The 19,694-nt window shown below is 45.0% G+C and overlaps 1 protein-coding gene across 1 annotated transcript in view; it reads right to left on the bottom strand.

Moving 5' to 3' along the window:
* Positions 1-19,694, bottom strand: part of col16a1 (collagen, type XVI, alpha 1) — a 57,016-nt gene that overhangs the window by 10,690 nt on the left and 26,632 nt on the right. Inside the window, exons 14-46 of the mRNA XM_084484867.1 lie at positions 19,418-19,462; positions 19,209-19,304; positions 18,511-18,549; positions 18,193-18,237; positions 17,759-17,794; positions 17,311-17,433; positions 16,500-16,535; positions 15,866-15,901; positions 15,210-15,332; positions 14,361-14,405; positions 13,869-13,904; positions 13,711-13,764; positions 13,430-13,480; positions 13,186-13,338; positions 12,258-12,293; positions 11,637-11,735; positions 10,044-10,166; positions 9,890-9,943; positions 9,713-9,754; positions 9,116-9,151; positions 8,979-9,032; positions 8,798-8,866; positions 8,550-8,603; positions 7,749-7,775; positions 6,593-6,649; positions 5,897-5,944; positions 5,618-5,689; positions 4,487-4,540; positions 1,518-1,574; positions 1,229-1,339; positions 800-838; positions 562-639; positions 248-292 (exon numbers count right to left, since the gene is read on the bottom strand). Of these exons, the coding sequence (XP_084340993.1) occupies positions 248-292; positions 562-639; positions 800-838; positions 1,229-1,339; positions 1,518-1,574; positions 4,487-4,540; positions 5,618-5,689; positions 5,897-5,944; positions 6,593-6,649; positions 7,749-7,775; positions 8,550-8,603; positions 8,798-8,866; positions 8,979-9,032; positions 9,116-9,151; positions 9,713-9,754; positions 9,890-9,943; positions 10,044-10,166; positions 11,637-11,735; positions 12,258-12,293; positions 13,186-13,338; positions 13,430-13,480; positions 13,711-13,764; positions 13,869-13,904; positions 14,361-14,405; positions 15,210-15,332; positions 15,866-15,901; positions 16,500-16,535; positions 17,311-17,433; positions 17,759-17,794; positions 18,193-18,237; positions 18,511-18,549; positions 19,209-19,304; positions 19,418-19,462 (2,073 nt within the window). The remainder of the gene's footprint in view (positions 1-247; positions 293-561; positions 640-799; positions 839-1,228; positions 1,340-1,517; positions 1,575-4,486; positions 4,541-5,617; positions 5,690-5,896; positions 5,945-6,592; positions 6,650-7,748; positions 7,776-8,549; positions 8,604-8,797; positions 8,867-8,978; positions 9,033-9,115; positions 9,152-9,712; positions 9,755-9,889; positions 9,944-10,043; positions 10,167-11,636; positions 11,736-12,257; positions 12,294-13,185; positions 13,339-13,429; positions 13,481-13,710; positions 13,765-13,868; positions 13,905-14,360; positions 14,406-15,209; positions 15,333-15,865; positions 15,902-16,499; positions 16,536-17,310; positions 17,434-17,758; positions 17,795-18,192; positions 18,238-18,510; positions 18,550-19,208; positions 19,305-19,417; positions 19,463-19,694) is intronic.

The raw sequence follows: 19,694 nt of genomic DNA on the forward strand, positions 1-19,694 counted from the left end.
CAGTTAACATGGGGCTTTACTTATCCATTAAAAAGCCTAAATGGTTGTTATCCTCAACTCAGTCTAGAATAAACACACTGGCTGTCAAACTGTGTGTTTAAATATTAGAACATTTGAGAGAGATCTTCAGTAATTTGTTTCAATTGGCAAGTTGGGCCATGTTTTTCAAAATGCACATAAAAAGGAGTAGCCGGAAAGACAGCAAATGTATTTATTTTTCTATGAAGAATGTTGCCAGGAGACCTACCATGTGTCCTGGCTGTCCTGCCTGGCCCCTCTGGCCTGGAGTGCCCTGCGGTGGGATGAGGAAGGAGGTGAATTATGCTAGTTTCACTTTCACTTTCACTTTCTTGCCTTCACTCTTCACCTTAACCCTTTACCTTACTCACTCACGCATTCTCTGAATCACTCATTTTGCCTCACTCACACATCCAGCCACACTTATCCACTTATGTAGTTTCAATTCACTTACTCACATCACTTACTCACGCATTCACTGAATCACTCATGTGGCTTCACTCCCTCATTCACTTCTTCTTGTCCATCCATTCAACCACTCACCGACTGTCCCCTCTCTCCGGTGGATCCCTGGACCCCTGGTTGTCCCGGGCTTCCAGTGCAGGTACTGCAGGGTCGTGCCTGAAGGCAGAAAAGAGAATAAATACATAGAAAACAGAACACCCTGCTGAGTGCACATGCATACACACAGTATGTGTGTGTGTGTGTGTGTGTGTTGTGTGGCTGTGCGACTGTGTGACTGTGTGTTTGGGTTGCATTAGACTTGGAGATTTGCACTCACCGGCTGAGTTGCCTGCTCTCTGTTCAGCCTATCCATACACTGTAGATACACACAAGAATAAGTTAGCCTGCAAGAATGCCAGCGAGTTGTCCCCGACTCTCTGCATGACCAGCAGAAAAGCCACTAAAGAAACTACCCAGCTATTAGGTGGCTGCTATTTTGCATATTCCATAGGAGTCGTTCCACAATAAAAAGTTATTCATTAAAAAAAAAATTTTCACTGGCCTTTGTACCATTATGCATAGTGCTTTGGATGCAATGAATGAACCAGGGTTGCTCAAAGGCACACCCCCTATCTGGTTAGCGCACTAGCGTGTTTGGCCATGAAGCCCCCTCGACACACAGCCATTCTACCGCTGCAGGACATGATTCCAGCTCTTGAGTGCACGGGTGGAATTTAAAAGATCCCTCCAACCCCTCTAATCTCACCCCAACGCAGCTATCTGTGGTGGTGGTGGAACCAGCGCCAGGCTTGCCTTCCTCTCCCTTCTCCCCCTTGGATGCCATGCCTGGTACACCCGGCTTGCCCTGGGAGTTCTCCTGTAGCAGAGACCACACACACACACACACACACACACACACACACACACACACACACACACACACACACACACACACACACACACACACACACACACACAATGCTTAATGGTGGCCATAATGATGGGCGAGCATGCAGAACAGAAATTGAACCCAGAAGCACCTCTGCTCCACTCACATCATTATCCGTGCCTGTGGCGTCTTGAGGCGGCCTCTGGCGAGGGTCAATAGGGTTCTACAACAGAAGGGGAAGGCGAGAAGAAATTCAGTTATTAACAGCATTTTCTATAGGAACTTCCAAAAGAAAACCAGCAAGAACGATGTGTCAGTTCTGAAGGCAGAGCCGAACGAGTGTTTAATGAGGTGCAAAAAAGCAGCATTTAAGGGATGTGCAGCTCTCTGCGTTTTGGCTTTTGGTTTTGAAATGGCAAAGCTTTTCAAGTCCAATATCGACCAGGGTGCTCCGATAATTGTTTTTATCTTGTCTCTTTTGGACAAATATTGGGAGTTGTATAATATTTAAACATAAACATGTAGGAGCAAGACACACCACACAGGAGTACCACGATAATTGTTTCGACAGCTTGTGAGTTTTTATTAGTTTGGCAGTGCACAGGGTTTGTACTGAGTGGCAGATGAAGTGTACCCTACCACTTTTAAAAGATTGGATACGAAAATATGTGTACAAAACAAAAATTGCCAGAAGGACTTTAGGGTAGAAGGTTTCTTTGTTTACTGCAAGAACATTTTGGTTATTTTAATTTAACTGCTACTGGATGAGGTGACTCCCTCCACCCCTCACACACACGCACACACATACACACACACACTCCTTATGTAAAGCGCTTTGGGTACGTAGAAAATAACCGAAAATAAACCTATATAAATGTAAATGCAATCAATTAATTTCCCATGATGCATTGCTAAGCTTACCCTGACCTTAACCACAGCCACTGACTTAAAACATCTCTGAACTTAAACCTACTCTTTGTAACCTTTTTAAAACTTTTGAAATATGATTGCTGTGAGTATTATAAATAAATTAATCACTTGTCTGTTTAACAATTATTTAAAACCCTGATCAAAAATGCAGAGACAACTTGTTTTAATACCAAAATAATTTAAAGCAATTTCATTGCAAAACACACACACACACACACACACACACACACACACACACACACACACACACACACACACACACACACACACACACACACACTATCTTTGTGTGGATGGAAGTGGAAATTCCAAGCTGGCACGATTCTACACAGTTCTACACAGTCTATGGTCAATGAATTTGTTTTAATTAAAATTATGATATAATTACTTCCTTTGAGACAACAGACACCAAATCACACTCTAGCGCAGTAAGCTTTAGCAGTTGTGGAAACACAGTTTTTAGTACGTACCATTTTGGGGTTTTAGCAGATGGATGAGAAGTATAATATATTAAAACAATAACACACCGGGAGTATTTAAGGAGTAGCACTTCATAATTGGTTCACCTTTTCTTACCAAAACACTTCACAACAAAGAATGTTTCCATGGAAACATCTTCCCGCTAATCAGAGAATGACGGACAGATATGTATCTGCCTTCCTAATGAATTGTTAGCAACTGACGATGTTCCTAACTACACTAACTATCACTAATCATCACCTTTCATCACCATCACCTCATCACATTTCTTTTACAGACTGAAGCAAACCCAGGAGGCCCATTGATTTCCTCAGCTCTACAAAACTACGAGTACAGTACACTTATATATATATATATATATATCCTCTTATACACTGATATCCTCTCACCTGGCATATGCACTTTAACTGATGGACAATGCCCCATGAGCTCTTTCAGAGGAAACGGTTCCCCAGCGTGTGTGGCCCTGGTGAGAGCAGCAGAAAGCCTGTTGCTGGGAGGCCCTTTCAAATGAACCGTCTGGCCCGGTTTCAACGGCATTCCCAAACCCATTTGACATGATGCAAACCAAGCACGTTAGATAGAACTAGATAGTATTTAACATTTCATGCCACCAAGCTGCTAGGCATGGTTAGAACAAGGCTTTTGTACTCTTTGTGCTCGCTTCAAATCGAATGTTGAGTCAATATTTTGTAAAAAACACAGTTGGGGTAGTGTGTGTGAATGTGGGAATGTGCGTGAGCATTTGTAAGCGTTGCATTTTCCAGTGTGGTTAAAGGAGTTGTAGACAAGCAATGGATTGACTTTATATTTCCCTCTTTCCATGAGGCGTGCTACCAAGAGATCTGAAAAAAACATTTCAAACCACCACTGGTCTCAAAATATCAAAGTCCTGAACGTTTGCCCGTTTACAATAACCTATTACATTTATATCCCCCCAAAATGTTTCTTCAGCTCCTGTGTTGTTCCCAACCCGGCACTCCACCGGCCCCCACCAGAGATCTGATAAGAGTCTGTTGTTTATTACTTCCCTTTGAATGGAGTCAACTGACCACATATTAGATCCCGGACATCTTCATCATACACCCACCTGATCCCCCTTCGCTTCACATGCGGAAGTCCCCCCTGGTAGGGAATTTAATGCAAGGTTGTGTGCAGCAGATGGCAAACTGGGACGGCCTTTGTTCATTTGTCATTGTTGAAACACTGTTAACTCCGCCAAGAAGTGGATTCCACATATTGTTCTTTACCCTGCCCATGGCTGAATTCCTGATAATCAATATACAGTATGTGTGTCTGTTTTGTCTGTGAAGCATGTTCATATGACAATAGTGCAATTGACAATTGGGATTTTGAATGCAATGGAGGTACTTTTGATGGTCATTATGTTACATAACTCTATTGACCAATGCTTTTTCATTTCCTTTCAGGTTTCAATAGACAGTCCTCAAATGTCTGCAGAATTCTTTTAAGGGCCAGATATGGACACAGGACTGTTGCTGATGGCTCTGTGGCATTCCTTAGAGTCCCACATTAAATATATTGCAGCAAGACTGTAACAAGATCAATCTGGTGGGGCGGGGGGATGGGGGGGCGCACCTTAAAGACACAGGGGGGGGTTACGAGTGCACACACAATCAGTAAATCTCGTTTTCAGCCCTCCATCCCTCCACCACTCCACCAGCTTTCTCCCTCCACCTCTGCTCTCTCTCCATATTTACTTACAAGGTAATTGGTCAAACCGGGTCTCCCTGGCAGCCCGTCGTTACCGGGGACACCCTGAAAAGAGGAACTGAGGTTCAACCGGCATTGCTGGGGACAACTACGTCCCGCCTCCAACATTGGGTCGAATGCAAAGCGCCAAAAGCGTTGGGGGACAAAGCATTGGGGACAGAGGAAATAACAAGACAGAGGGACATTGCTCCGGTGAAACGTGTTCCTTTCCTGGTGGCCGGGTTTTGCGATAAACCGAAAAGTTAGTAAAAGTTTTTGGAAGCTTTCGGTTTCCCCGCCATGATTGGTCTAGTGATGATGAATGTGTTGTATTTGGTGTTTTTGTCCTTTTTTTTGTTACATGGATTGGCTTTTTCATTAGAGAAATCCTCTGCAGCAGAATTCTAACAAAGCAAGATTAATTACTTACTAATTTCAATTAACTTGTGTAAAAAGAAAAAAAAAGGATTAAGCATATTTCACCAGCGCTTTGAAGTCAAATACATGAATTTGTTGTTTCTTCCACCATCACCCATAACACCTCTGCTTTTTTTATCGTTTACTTTATTTGAAGGTCGGCTTGTCTCCGACAAGAATAAACAACATTATTCTTCGAACGGAGTGTCAGAATAAACTGTAGTGACGTGTTTGCACAAGTCAGCCTTCAAATAACATTTCATGTCTTGACTGGCACGTTGTGAAGCCTGATTCCCCAATAGGTTAGTGCACAACAAAGTTGTTGACCAAACAATTCTGAGTCTAGTCACAACCAAGCAGTTACGGCTCACATCAAGCTAGCTTAGCCTCCATACAGTTTACCCCCATCTACTGTGTTACTCTGAGATACAAGGCCCTCCGAGTTACAAAGTAGGATACGTTTTGTTAATGACATTCCCAACAAAAACACACACGTTTATGTATGCCCCAAGAAACGCTGGTATTTATCAAAGTTACACCAGCTGCCCAAGCGAAAAAGCATTCGGAACGACTAGCATGGAAGACAATCCAGGCGGACGACGCAGCTGCTGAATGAGAGAGAAACAGAGAGAGAGAGAGAGAGAGAGAGAGAGAGAGAGAGAGAGAGAGAGAGAGCAGTAGAGACAGAGACAGAGAGAGAGCTACGTTCCCCTAACACCATTTTACCTGTGGTCCCTGGACTCCAATGGATCCAGAAGGACCCGGAGGGCCCGGAGGTCCTGGCGTTCCTGGGGGCCCCTATAGTGTACAAAAATGCATCACAGACACCCACACATATACACACACACACACACACACACACACACACACAAACACACGCACAAAAAGATGGGTTAGATTACAACGATAAACTTTTTCTTTTTTTTTCTTGTCCCAGAAATAGAAGAAAGTTTTTCAAACAAGGGCCCCAGTTCCGAGACAAGAGTGGTGGCAGACAGATCCAACCTGAGGCCCAGGCTGCCAACTGTATCCTCCAACAGTTCCTGGGGCCCCCTGCAAGGGACAGAAGAGTCAGAATTAGAGCGGGAACAAACACCAAAAAAGGAAGCCGTACAGTGTGAAGAACCAAGCTAAAGATCCAAAAGCAGTGAGAGATGAGAGAGGGCTAGAGAGATGCAAATGAAAAGATAGTGAGAAGGGGAAGGGTTTATGCAGTATATATGTATATCTCTCTTCATGTGTCCCAGGTAGAGTGATGACAACCTTTGGAAAAACTCTTCATAACTACTGATGAGGGTTTTGTGTGTGTGTGTGTGTGTGTGTGTGTGTGTGTGTGTGTGTGTGTGTGTGTGTCAATCAATGGGTACTCATGCCCCCAATCGGGAGGTAATGATTTTCAAGATAGAAGTCACAACGACCCGAGAGGTTCTGCCTTGTGTGCATATGATGTGTGTATGTATGACGTGTGTGTGTGTGTGTGTGTGTGTATATATGATGTGTGTGTGTTTGTGTTTGGGTGTGTATGAAATGTGTTTTTGGTAATTATTTCCAAGATAGAAGTCACAACGATCCGAGAGGTTCAGCCTTGTTTGTGTATGATTTGTGTGTGTGTGTGTGTGTGTGGGTGTGTGTGTGTGTGTGTATAGGATATGCGTATGTGTGTGTATGTGTGTGTGTGCATGCACGAGCGCATGTACTCACCGGCCCCCCTGTGCCAGTGTACGGCTGGGTGATGCAGTTGCACTCTCCAGGCTCGCCCTGGAAACACAAAAGATAAGAAGATTTTCAGTTCAGGCGGTCAGCCTGAATAACTTGATACTGCGTCTGTATTCTGACCCTTAGTGGAACCCCAGGCCTCTACGGCTCCCTCATGTGCTGGCTTTTATCAACCCTGAAATAATGATCATTTAGCAGAGGCTTTAACCCACAGTGACCCACAGTGGATTTGTGTTCTTAAGATACATGTCATTAATGAGCAGGTAGGGATTAGGGCATCTTGCTCAGGGATGCCTACCAGACTGCAGACATCAGGGTTTGAACCGAGCACCTTTCGGCTGGAACCAACCACCCCCCGACCACTAGAATGTCCGGCCCCTTCTATTCTATAGACATGTGAATATGCAAAGCGAGGTTTGATTCATCAGGCTATACATCAAACACTTTGATGATAAACCGGGTGAAAGAACCGGTTATGCATCTGGATCTAAGGCTCTATAGATATGCAGAGATGAGGGGTTCTTACAACCCCCGTCCAACCCGGGATCCCGGCAGAAGGGAAACTGTGCCTTTATTTCCATCTGCTTTCTGATGCTGATTCATACCCACTCTCGTTAAAATTATCCCCCTACCTTTTTGTTATTTCAACCTCCCACACACAAACCAACCCCACCTCCCAGTGACGCACACAAACACACACACACACACACACACACACACACACACACACAGACACACACACACACACACACACGGGCCCCTCAGTGACAATAGTCAGTGCAGGGGCCCGGTGGCCCTAAAGAAGGAGGTAATTAATAGGCTCACACAGTGCGTCTCTCAAGGCCCCTTAGCTCCTCCTGTCTGCCAGCCCCAGCACACTTGTCACCTCCTCCACTACTCTGTCCGTGCCCTGGGGTCTGTTTGGTGCGGGCCTGTGCACGTGTCCCTGTAAGTGTCTATGTGAGTGCAAGTTTGAGTGAGTGTGTGTGTGTGTGTGAGCATGTTCAACCATACCTTGTGATTACCATCTGTTCTGGCGCCCCACCCTCCTCCTCTCCCCCCTTTATCTCCCCCCCCCCCCCCCCCCCCTTCCCACGCCCCCCCTGGAGACTCCTTCATCCAAACAAAACGGCAGACTTACCTTGTCCCCCTTGGCTCCGTCGGGGCCCTGCAAGATAGTAGGAACAGCATGGACGACACACACACACACACACACACACACACACACACACACACACACACACACACAGCACACAAACACACGGAAACACACACACACACACACACACACACACAGCACACAGCACACAAACACACGGAAACACACACACACACACACACACACACACAGAAAAACACACAAACACACACAGCACAAACAGAAAAAAAAAACACACACGCACACACACAAACACACACAAAGAAACACACACACACACACACACACACGCACACAAACACACAGACACACACACAAACACACGGAAACACAAACACAGAAAAACACACAAACACACACAGCACAAACAGAAAAAAAAAACACACACGCACACATGCAAACACACAAAGAAACACACGCACACAAACACACACACACACACACAGACACACACAAACACACAAACACACACACACACACACACACATCCACAGTTAGCAGTGTGGCATTGTTTATCCTGAAGAGAGCTCAGAGAGCAGTGAAGTGCACATTGGGGACACAAAGGACGTGATAGGAGGCGACGTCGCCTGAGTCGGACGGTTATGGATGACGCCTAAATCAAGGGCACTTCTCCACGGAGCTCACAGACAATTAGACAAAAACAATTAATATGGGGATCTTTAAAGTAATCGCGGCAGAAAATGTCTGTCTTACAAAAAGTAAATAAATGCAAGCGAAAGTGAGGAGTGAACGGGCGCCGCGTGAATGTGACGGTGCACTCACAGGTCTGCCATCACCTCCCGGCAATCCTCTGGAGCCGTGGGCGCCATCTTTACCCTGGAGCAGAAACAAAATTAAACAGGAGGGAAAAAAAAGGCTTCCGTTTGCAATAATACAAAAAATCACAAACAGCAGAAACAGTTACGGTGACAGTGAAGTGACAGCCACCGACTGGGTTTAGACAGTGTCGGCATTTAGTTTCAAATCCGTGCGGTGGACCAGCGAGCAGTAAAAACACATCAGTCTCTTACCTGGGGCCCGGTCACACCGATGCCCATCGGCCCCTGTGGGCCTGGGGGTCCGACGTCACCTTTGGGGCCCTGTGTTTAAAAAAAGAAAAGAAAAAGTGCTTAGATCATCCTTTTCATTGGGTTTCCAGTGCAATGCATTTAGTTTCCGGTCAACATACATATATAGGAATGAGACTCCTACCTTTCCCCCCGACGGACCCATGGCTCCGAGCTGCCCTTTGTCTCCTGCCGGTCCCTGGACATTCACCACATTAGAGTTAGTAGGACCCAGTCTGCCTCTGACACACACTGAGCTCAATCATTAAAAGTAGAACTTACTGCCACTCCTGGAGTCCCACTTGGTCCCACTTCACCCTGCCCAAGCCCGGAGATAAGGCAAGAATGAGTAGGTTAAGCACTGTGTGAGACATACCACACTGAAAACGTTTTCAAATGTTCCTCCAAAAATAGGAGGCTTATATCAGGGGGGAATAAAGTGTACGGTGATAAGAGACCGCTGCTATAACAATGGGAAAGAGTGGCGCTAGAGAGAGAGCGGAAGTGATTCATTTGGATGTCGATAGGTGTCAGGTTAAACAATCCTCCCACAAATCCAAACCAAGACGTAACGACCACGAGCGTGCCGTCACAGCAACAGCTTCAGGGGATGAAAAAAGCCTATTGAATCAAGGATTCCCAGAGGGAATATAGGCCAGGAGGATGGATCTCATTAAAAGTGTCTGTGTTTGACATTAAACACCAAAGAGCAATGTCAGATGGCACAACTCAACACAAGTTTCAACTCGATCAGTCAGATAACTCGGATGTACACATTACCATTGCCATTGATTTTGTCTTTGTTTTTTATCTCACACTGTAGATACAATACTATAGATCACACTATTGACTATACTATTCACACCATAGATACAATACCTTAGGTCCCGGTAAACCATATCCTGATACGCCTTGTTCTCCCTACAGGGTGTGTACAGAATGGTGACGATTAAAATCCCATCCATTGAGCGCTTTTAATGTCCATGCATACACACACAAACACGCACACGTCCAAATGTACTTCAGGATAAGGTAAGAATACAGAAACATGTGTACCTGGTTTCCTTTGTAACCTTGAGGCCCCTCGGCACCTGGCAGGCCGGGTTTACCCTATAAGCAAGGAGATGATCATTAGCAACTTGACCGCATTGCAGCTTGAAAACGACTGTGTGTGCGTATTGAGCCTGTTTTATCATCGTCTTTGTCTCACGTGTCTGCCCGGCTTTCCCTCCCCTGGGGGTCCTTGGTCTCCTCTCTCTCCCTTGGGTCCGGGCCCGGAGATACCATCGCCCGGAACGCCGCTCTCGGCAGCGCAGCTGGTGCACGCATCGCCCTGGCAACACATGACACATGGCATGGATAAACGAGCGCAAGCTCCGAAGGCCAACCACGAAGCCGGTTGATGTAAATAGAAACGATGTGCCGCTCACGTGCTAAGCTACCATTAGCCTCAATGTGCTGGTGTTAGATGATCAGATGGTCAGATTCACAGTTAGATCCGCCAGTTAGATTTGCAGAGTAAGTAACCCCCAGCAACCATAGAGCACATCTGTCAACGTTTGGTTGATTTGACGATAAAATGCACTCCAAGTAACGCTTGGAGATGTTGTTTTACGTAACTTGATGGTTTTATGTAAATCGATACGTAAAACAATCTGGCAGTGCAGCATTAGGAATCTCTGACCTCGAGACACAAGTCAGACAATATTATCATCATTAGAGATTTCAATATTTATCATGATTGCATATTAAATTATGGATTTTGCTCCTCTTCCCTTTCATCAATTGCAATTATGCTGAAGCTTCGAGCAATCAATTCGTAATCAGCGCAGTGTAGCGGATGTACTTGCCATCTTGTTTTAGCAAGCGATTAGCATAAATGTCTCTTACTTAATCGTCATTGCTTACAAATTAGCATTATAGGACCAATATCAAACAAATAACAATGAAAGTTATGTTTACCATGTGCATGAATCAGCTTACTGTAGCTACCATTAGTAGAACAACTTACAAACGCATTCGCTTAATATATATTTTATTTTTATTAGCTTTTGAAGAGGGAAGGAAAATAGAAAAAAAAATCTTGTACATGGTCCTAAAACAACATGCGAGCCAGCCTCCCTTCTCAAAATCTGTAAATAATTTGTAAGGGGTCTGGGTCTCACCGTACGTATTATGTTTTGCACTTTCTATCGGCAATACCCTTTCTTCTTTTGTTAGCACTGCCATTAAGCACAAAATCCTCCAGAAAGAACATATCAAAGAAAAAAAGAATATGACCATATGTGGCCCTATTTGACCATCCCTCTCTTGGTGTCTTTGCTTTACCTATTAAAGGCTTATGCAGGATAAACGTCTCAGCCACATCAAGCTGTTGCTCGCGATATGTTCATCCCTTCCTGGGCCTCGCCAGGATTTAAATGCGGCCTCTTGTTTAAGTCCACTGGTTAAAAAACAAATCTCAAGGCAACATGGGCTTTCTCTGCCAAGTTTTTCCCATTGCTGAAATAGTCGGTCAAAATGAATCAAGGAGAGCTCCATTCAACGATATGATATATATATTTAGATATATTTATATATATGCTACTTGCTTCAGGCTATCCTCATCTTGCACTAGGCTATCCTCATAGATAACCAAAGGCTACCGAAAGGACAACATTAAGTTTATTTCAATGGACATCTTGTCCAGACTGAGCTTTAGCATACCAATTGATGATATCAAAGGAAGGAGGGGATAAAAGGTATTGATTGATTCTAAGCTTAAAAAATGAAATCTGGCTCTAGGTAGGTGACCATATTATACCTTCTCTCCTTTAAAGCCATTGAGTCCATTATAACCCGGTTCTCCAGCCAGTCCTGGGGATCCTGCAGCTCCATCCAGGCCTTTATCTCCTGCTTGTCCCTGGGGGGGAAACAGAACACAGAACGTGGCTGTAGGGAACTAAGCAAGTGTCGATACATTTAAAGTTTGCACCACAAAAAAACATTTTCCTGTTAAACTTCTGACGTTGCATCATGAGGGGGTGAACTGAGGTCATTATGTATTTCAATGCATTATTTTCTTGCCCTGACAGAGAGAATGATCTAATTTAAGGTGAAGACTCCACTCTCCCCTGCAGTACTATTAAATCTTTCCTTCCTGCATATTATATTAGACCCAGTGGATGTCAGATTATTTAAGACAGTCGGGAGTACCTCCTAAGGCCTCTGTTTCGCCTAAGTGGTCTAATTTATCCGGGCTATTTCAAGGTGGATACACAAATGATGCCCTGAACAGATCAGTATAAAACTGCTCAAGATTTGAATGACACTGAGACCTGGAGGGGTCAGAGGGGGTGGGGGATGTTTTCTATTGTAGAAAAATGAAAGTGCATGTGGTAGCTTGGAGGTGAACTTGTGTGACTGTAGCAGTTGTTGCACTTACTTTGTCTCCCTTGGCTCCGGTGTTTCCAGGGAGGCCCTGTATATGGAAAACAGAGGGGAGAGGGGTGTGTTTAGGTTTTGTTTGAAGATGTAGGGACTTAGTGAAAACGAAGGAATCTATAGTATGATAGCGATTATAGCTAATTACTATTTTGGGAAAAGGAATTATCCTAAATCCTGCAGTGTTTTATAAACCATTTCAGTTTGAACCGGCGCAGTGCAAAGCCTTGTTTAATTAGTTGAGTTTGCAATGATAAAACGTAGCGTGCTCTCTGAGGAGCAGGATGTTTCTTAGGTGGTCAAGATTTATTAACTTAACTTAAGGCTTTAGTCCTAGGAGAGACATATCATTTTCAGACCACTTAAACCCGACAATAAAAAACAACCGGGACAAAAGCTTAAGATAGTATAATAACTACATAAAAGCACAATTAACAAGACCATAACCTCACAGAACCGCACAAGCCGGCACCAAACACAAAACAATCAGTTAATAACACTGCAAAATGAGCCCCTTATCAGTGAGAAAAACAAAGGCACGACTGAACAATGCATGTGCACATTTTGTGGTTGTTTTGTCTGTATTTACCCATGTCAAGAAAAGCATGTACAAAACCCACCTCTTCTTTGGCTCTTATGTTACCAACACATGTTGGTAAGATATATACTATCTTTCTATTTCTGAGACGTCATTATTATGCACTCCAATTTGTTATGCATGCTTTGATTTTTTTCTCTTTCTCACTTTGCTTTGGATCCAAATCTTGTCTGCTTGATGATTGTAGAATCAAACATGTTTTGAATATACAATGTGAAGATAGATTCATGATCCAACCCAATAAAAACATGCTCAAAACAATTACCATACATTTATTTATCAAGAAATAAATACGGGTGCAGGTCAACGTTCTGGAAGGGGGTCCTCTCACCTGAAGGCCAGCGGTCACCAGACCTGGAGCTCCGGGTGGTCCCGGGGGGCCTTGGACCCCTGGCTCTCCCTGTTTAGCTAATGACCCCTCCGGGAGTTTCATAGTACTGGGCCCGCTGCCCACCTCAGATGGCCCGCACACACCACACTCCCCCTGGGGTAAACACAAGCAAGGGTCAGAAGAGTGTACAGTGTGAGAGGACTGAACTCACAACACACAGAGGCGGGAAACAACCACGACGTACCTTTTCTCCTTTGAGTCCAGGAATGCTGAAACCAGGAAGTCCTTGTTCACCCTGTGACAGAGGCCAAAAAAAATAAGCATTACTTCCAGAAAACCTTCGGAATCTATCAGGTGATCCATGTCACCTGCAGCAATAAGCTCTTGGCAAGGATGCTAGCTTTGACAAGACAAAAGCATCCATACCAATGAGCCAATCGCAATACACAGTATTCCCTTCTCAGACAAATGACAGGGGCGATAATGTGGGGTAGGATCAGGTAGGATCAAATAAAGCTCTCTAACCTGGTCTCCCTTCTGACCGTCCTTGCCGCTGGGTCCTCTTGATCCAGTTTTGCCCTATCACGTCAAAACGGTGACATTGAATCAAAATGGAAGAGCGATAAACAAGTTCATTAATAGGAACTAACGTGTTCATTATAGACCAAGCCGGCCACACTTACCGTTTTACCATCGGCCCCTCTGCTTCCTGAGTTGCCCTGGAAACATTAAGTGGGGATTAAAAAACCCTTAAAAAGCTCAATATTACGCAAATCTGCACAATTGAAACCAAATTAAGTCATGGCAATTGTTCACGGACAATCCATTAAGAAAAACCTTGAGGGGAGCCTGACATTCACACAGTTTATCCTTGTTTTTTTTTTCCCACTACCTAAGCCCATTCCCTTTTCTACGCATAAATATCTTTACGGAATCCCCCAAGAATACATTTTAAGAGCAGAAAATGAATGTGCCACCATGATTATGCCCCCAATGGATTCTCCCCTCTTCTGCTTAAGAGCAGAATCCAGCCCCCCTGCAGCGTGAAGCCCTGTATATTCTGGCCCCGTATTTTATTCTTTACAAGGGGACCTAGTGCGGGGGTTTGCAGGAGAGTGGGGGGTGAGGGGGGGAATTGCCTACAGTCAGGTGCATTTATCGCCTAAGCTTCTTACCTTCTCTCCCCGAAGGCCACTGAATCCTATGGTTCCTGCTTCCCCCTGTGGCAGTCGGGTAGATAGTGAAGCACAAAGTGTTTTCAATTACATTATTGTCCAGTGCTGTTCCAGGTGTAAGGCATTGGACCACCACAACATAGACCACAAACAAAAACCCACGCGTGAACAAGGTAACTCTAACTTTTTTCTAAAAGCCTAATCCGCCGTCATGTTGTTAGGTGCGAATGGTGCAAAATCTGGGGATAACTGCAATGTATTTCTTCCGTCCATAAACTGAATCTATATGTATCCATTTTGTTCAGGGGATGATGCTTATGTGTCGGTCCAACAGCTTGCAGTGAAGAGAACCACACAGGAAGTCTCTTTCTCCACGGACAGTGCAAAAAGAGCTGCTTCCCGCCAAAACAGAAGAACCTAATAAGCAGTGTGCTAAATAAACTACCGTGCGGTGCTAAGCTAGCTGCTAAACCGGCATGTCCATTGTGGCTGCACGTAAGCAAATTCAGATAAGCAGTCCTATATTTCCTTTCAATTGCTGTAAACTCATTAGCCACCACAGCTGCCACTATTTATTTGCAGTCGATGTGGTTGGCCAGCCACCAAGCGAGACTTAATTAGCTATGTCTGTTTTTTCGGAGGTTGGTGTTTGTTTGTGGTTGGAATATCCTGTCACACACACACACAGCCTCAGATTTATCACTAATAGGAGTGATGTGGGCCGCACATGATGAGTCGAGTCGAGCTGTCGCTGTTTCTTCTTCACTGTGCTGTGATCTCCTGGATTGGGGCGGGGCGGGGCGGGGCAGGGGCGGGGGAAGGGGAGAAACGCTATCAGGGTTAGCTTACCTGTTCTCCCTTCAGACCCACGCCTGGTTCCCCTTTCTCCCCCCTCTGTGTCAGGTGCTGTGGCATGTTGCCAGGGAGGAATGGGATCTCCCCCAGGGTGGGGCATGCCGCACAGGGCTCACCCTGCAACACACACACACACACACACGCACACACACATGCACACACAAATACACACACAGGAGGAAGATTTGTCATTGTCATCCGCACATATTAACATAATCACATTGTCTTCCTTTTTCTTTTTTTACACAAACAGACACTTTATTTCCTTTTTATTTTCATCCCAGGGGGGGAATTCAGACAGAGGGGGAGGTGAAAGGTCATCGGCTGCTAAGTAAACTCGATTAGCTTTCACCACTTTACAAATCTGTCTGGTTACAATTTGTTCAGACATTAGGCTGCCATCTGCCAGGTGCCGCCCCCGACGCGGTCAGCCTAATGAGTGCATGGTAATTATTTGCAAACATTCTTCACTTGACAAGTCTGTCACGAACACACACACACACACACACACAGGCGCTCAAAGACACGCACACACACACACACACACAACGTGGGCGTTGCGTCGTGCCAACGGCGACATTAAAGTCTATAGCGACCTGATGATGAGCGACACACAGGAACGGGAGGGGGAATAAATGCACGGATCTGACCTTTGCCCCCTTGCTGCCGTCTGATCCTGGTTCTCCCTGCCAAGGAAACACACAGAGACACAGATGCTTGAGTCGCCTGCTCGCTGCCAACGCAAGCACTCGGCTTTGACGGGGGGTGAGAGAGAGAGAGAGAGAGAGAGAGAGAGAGAGAGAGAGAGAGAGAGAGAGAGAGACACATAGAGAGAGACATAGAGAGAGACATAGAGAGACACAGAGATTGATAGAGCTGGGGCTGGCTGCATTGACGTGAATGTGTCGCACATTAGAATCAGTATTAGCGAGATGTGTGAGAAGCGGCCAAATGGCAAGCGTTCTTGTGATGCATAGAAAATCAAAAATATGTGTGTGTGTGTGTGTGTGTGTGTGTGTGTACAAATGCACAGACACACACAAACACATTCAAACACACAAACACATGCACCAACACCAAAACACACAAAGAGTCTTGTGAGTTTAAGGAAAGGCTGTTAGCTCGCTAGCTAGCTTGGTCTTAATTCTGCAAAAAATCCATTATTATCCAGAAAATTGCAAATGAACCCTGGTGACATGTACTCTACGCGTATGTGATAAGTGGCCAAGTGAGCGGTATAATGAGTCATGTAAACGGTGCACCACAGCTTGTGAGGGCTCATACCTTGGATCCTGACCTGCCATCCACGCCGCCGAGGCCCTGTTGGAACAGGGGGAGGAACATAGTGAGACAGGCGAGGCGTGGGAAGGAAAGACACAGACCTGTTTGCTGTCTGTTTCTCCTCTCTTCTCCCTCTAACCAGGTATGACAGATAGATTCTGAAATCTTTGTGCTGAGGATTTCACAAGAGAGCAATAAATATATTTATATATATATATATATATTTCCTCTGCAGCAGAAATCCATTTCCCCATTTCCTATGCCTGGTTACTGCAACCAGGGGACAAGCTGAATAAAAGTAAGGAGATGAAAAAATAAAATAAAAGACACAATTCATTTTTTAAAGACCTGCCGCTATCCGAAAAGTATGCCGCAGCTAGAATCAATGTCAAGCCACGGGTCAAACATAAACCAGTGGCTTGAGGGTGTTATCTCATTGTGTCTCCAGATATAACAATTATACATGATTAAAAGGAAGAGAAAAAAGAAACAACACAAAGGATGTGTTTGCTATCGGCAACCATTGACAGTTTGAGATGCTAGACCGACAATGACAGTTGATGACTCCCTGTTGTAATCTTACACTTATAGGCAGTCCTACTTCTTCAGTGTGCAAACAAGGATTGATCACTTCCTGCTATAAAGTTGCACTTCCAGGGAGTGCCATATCTCCCTTACCCAGGGCCAATATGCAAATAAGAGTTATTCACTTCCTGTTGTAATGCTGTATTTACAGGAAGTCCTATATCTCCCATTTAAGGGCAAATGCTCAATTAAGGAGATGATCACTCCCCTGTTGCAGTGCTGTACTTACAGGAAGCCCCGGGTCTCCCCTCCCAGGCAGGCCGGGCTCTCCTTTAGGACCAGCCTTCCCCTGCAAGGTCACCGTGTTGTCCCCATCCCCTGACAGCACGGGACACATCTCACAGGCGTCCCCCTGGAATGGACCACACACACACACACACACACACACACACACACACGCACACACACACCTGCTGTGGCTACAATTGTACTACTAACCCTTTTACTTACGCCTTTTGTCAATTAGCAGACATTTTTATACAAAAGAAATTGAGCTGATTTGAAGGGCATGACGATGGTAAGGCATTTTCCTCAAGGATTCATACAGGTGGAGCATGAACAAATGCACTACACGCCTCACAATAATAACAATAATGATAAAATCATGATAATAAAAGCTCAGAAGAACTGACAGCAACTGCCACATGGAGATCTAGACTCCATCAGGATCAGGATACCTTCTCGCCCTTTGATCCACCCGGGCCTCTGGGTCCCTAGAAAATAACATGGAACCAAACACACATTGGATTAAAAAAAGAAAGCATCACAGCACACGCGTGTTATTGATGGATTTGTTTGTTTGTGATTTGATTCCAGTGGAACCAGATGTGTGGTGGGGGAGCGAGCCCAGCCCATGAAGGGGTGGCTCCAGCACAGGTTCCTCTGGTTCCACGTGGTCGGGTCTATGAGTGATAGCATACTTTGTGTCTCTGCCATAGCACAATGCCAGAGACAGCTATCTCTTAACTTTCTTTTTTTTTTCTCTCTCTGTGGATTTAGGCAAACCTAGTTGGTACTAATCTCCTAATCTTGTGAGAGTGCGTGCTCAAGGCTCCACGGTGTGTGCCGTTTCTACATCAACAAATGCAGCTTTGAGATTAAAGTCACTCACTGGATCTCCTGTTGAGCCCTCGGTTCCTGGGAGCCCGGAGTCCCCCTTTGGAACAGAGACTAGACTAAGACACAAGATCACCCGAAACAACCTCACCCCCTCAAACAACCCCCTTATTCCAAACAAAAAAGAAAACACTATCATAACAGTCACGATAATGTTCTTCTGTAATTCATTTCAATGATAAATACAATGATTAATAATCATGAACCCCGCCAAAATTATAAATAATCATCCTCATGCTCATCATATTCATAATAACACACCAAAATATGTTTTGGTGTGTTATATATGTTTTGGCCTACATCCATGTCTCACCTTGTCCCCCTTCACACCAATTGCTTGACCTGGCGGGCCCTGGACAGAGAAAACACACACATACACACAAACACACACACACACACACACACACACACACACACACACACACACACACACACACACACACACACACACACACACACACACACGCACACACACAATGCAATCATCAGTGTGGCAGCGAGTCAACTCCATCACTGTCATCACTCTAATCCAACATTGACAAAAGCAGAGGCAATATATGAAAAAAGAGAAATATATAAATATATATATATTTTTTTTTAAATATATATATATAATATATAATATACTGTATATATATATATATATTTAAGCCCAACAAAAATATGCTTCTGTGCTTGGGCGAGGCGTGACGAATGGCGTATGGGAAGGGGAGAACAAAAGACGGCTACGCCAGCTAAACCTGGCCTCCCATCTCCGCAGGCTGGAGACGCCGAGAGACTTGAGGTGGAACCGGGGACATCTCATGAGATCAAAACCTCCAAACACAAACACAGACGTAAACATGCTCTCAAACGCACAACGCACGCCCGCACATGGACACACACACACATACACACGGACACACACGCACACAAATACAACCAAAAAATGGTGGATCATCCAATAACACAAATCAGTTACCAATGTAAAATCAATAAATAATCGATAATTATAATCAATGGTTAACTCACAGGTGGGCCTGGTTGTCCCGTGCCCGGGGGCCCAGGTAGGCCAGGGAACCCTGGCTCTCCCGCCAGTCCTTCGGGCCCCACTCCTCCGGAGAGCCCCTGGGTTCAAGCACAAACATCCACATTGACTTCACCGTAAATCACACACACAGTATAAGCCGGGGCGGTTATCGGTTAGCCCTTAGATCACTACACGACGACATGTAACTGACCTTCTGTCCCTTGGGGCCGACCACGCAGATGGATCCCACTCGACCCTGGGTTGAGAGAGAGACAAGAGAGAGAGAGAGAGTGGGTGAGCAAGACCCAGTGACTTCATCACTGTGGGACGGAAGGATGACATCATCATCATCATCCCAGGTCCAGGGATGAAACCTAGGAAAATACTCCTGAGGAAATCGTCTCTTCAGGACTTGTGAGTGTTGCGATATTGAGCGATTGCAGCGCTTTTTTATTGACGATGCTACACACTGAGCGCAAACAAAAATA

This window comes from Micromesistius poutassou (assembly GCF_964030765.1).
Source record: "Micromesistius poutassou genome assembly, chromosome: 20".
Lineage (NCBI taxonomy): Eukaryota > Metazoa > Chordata > Actinopteri > Gadiformes > Gadidae > Micromesistius > Micromesistius poutassou.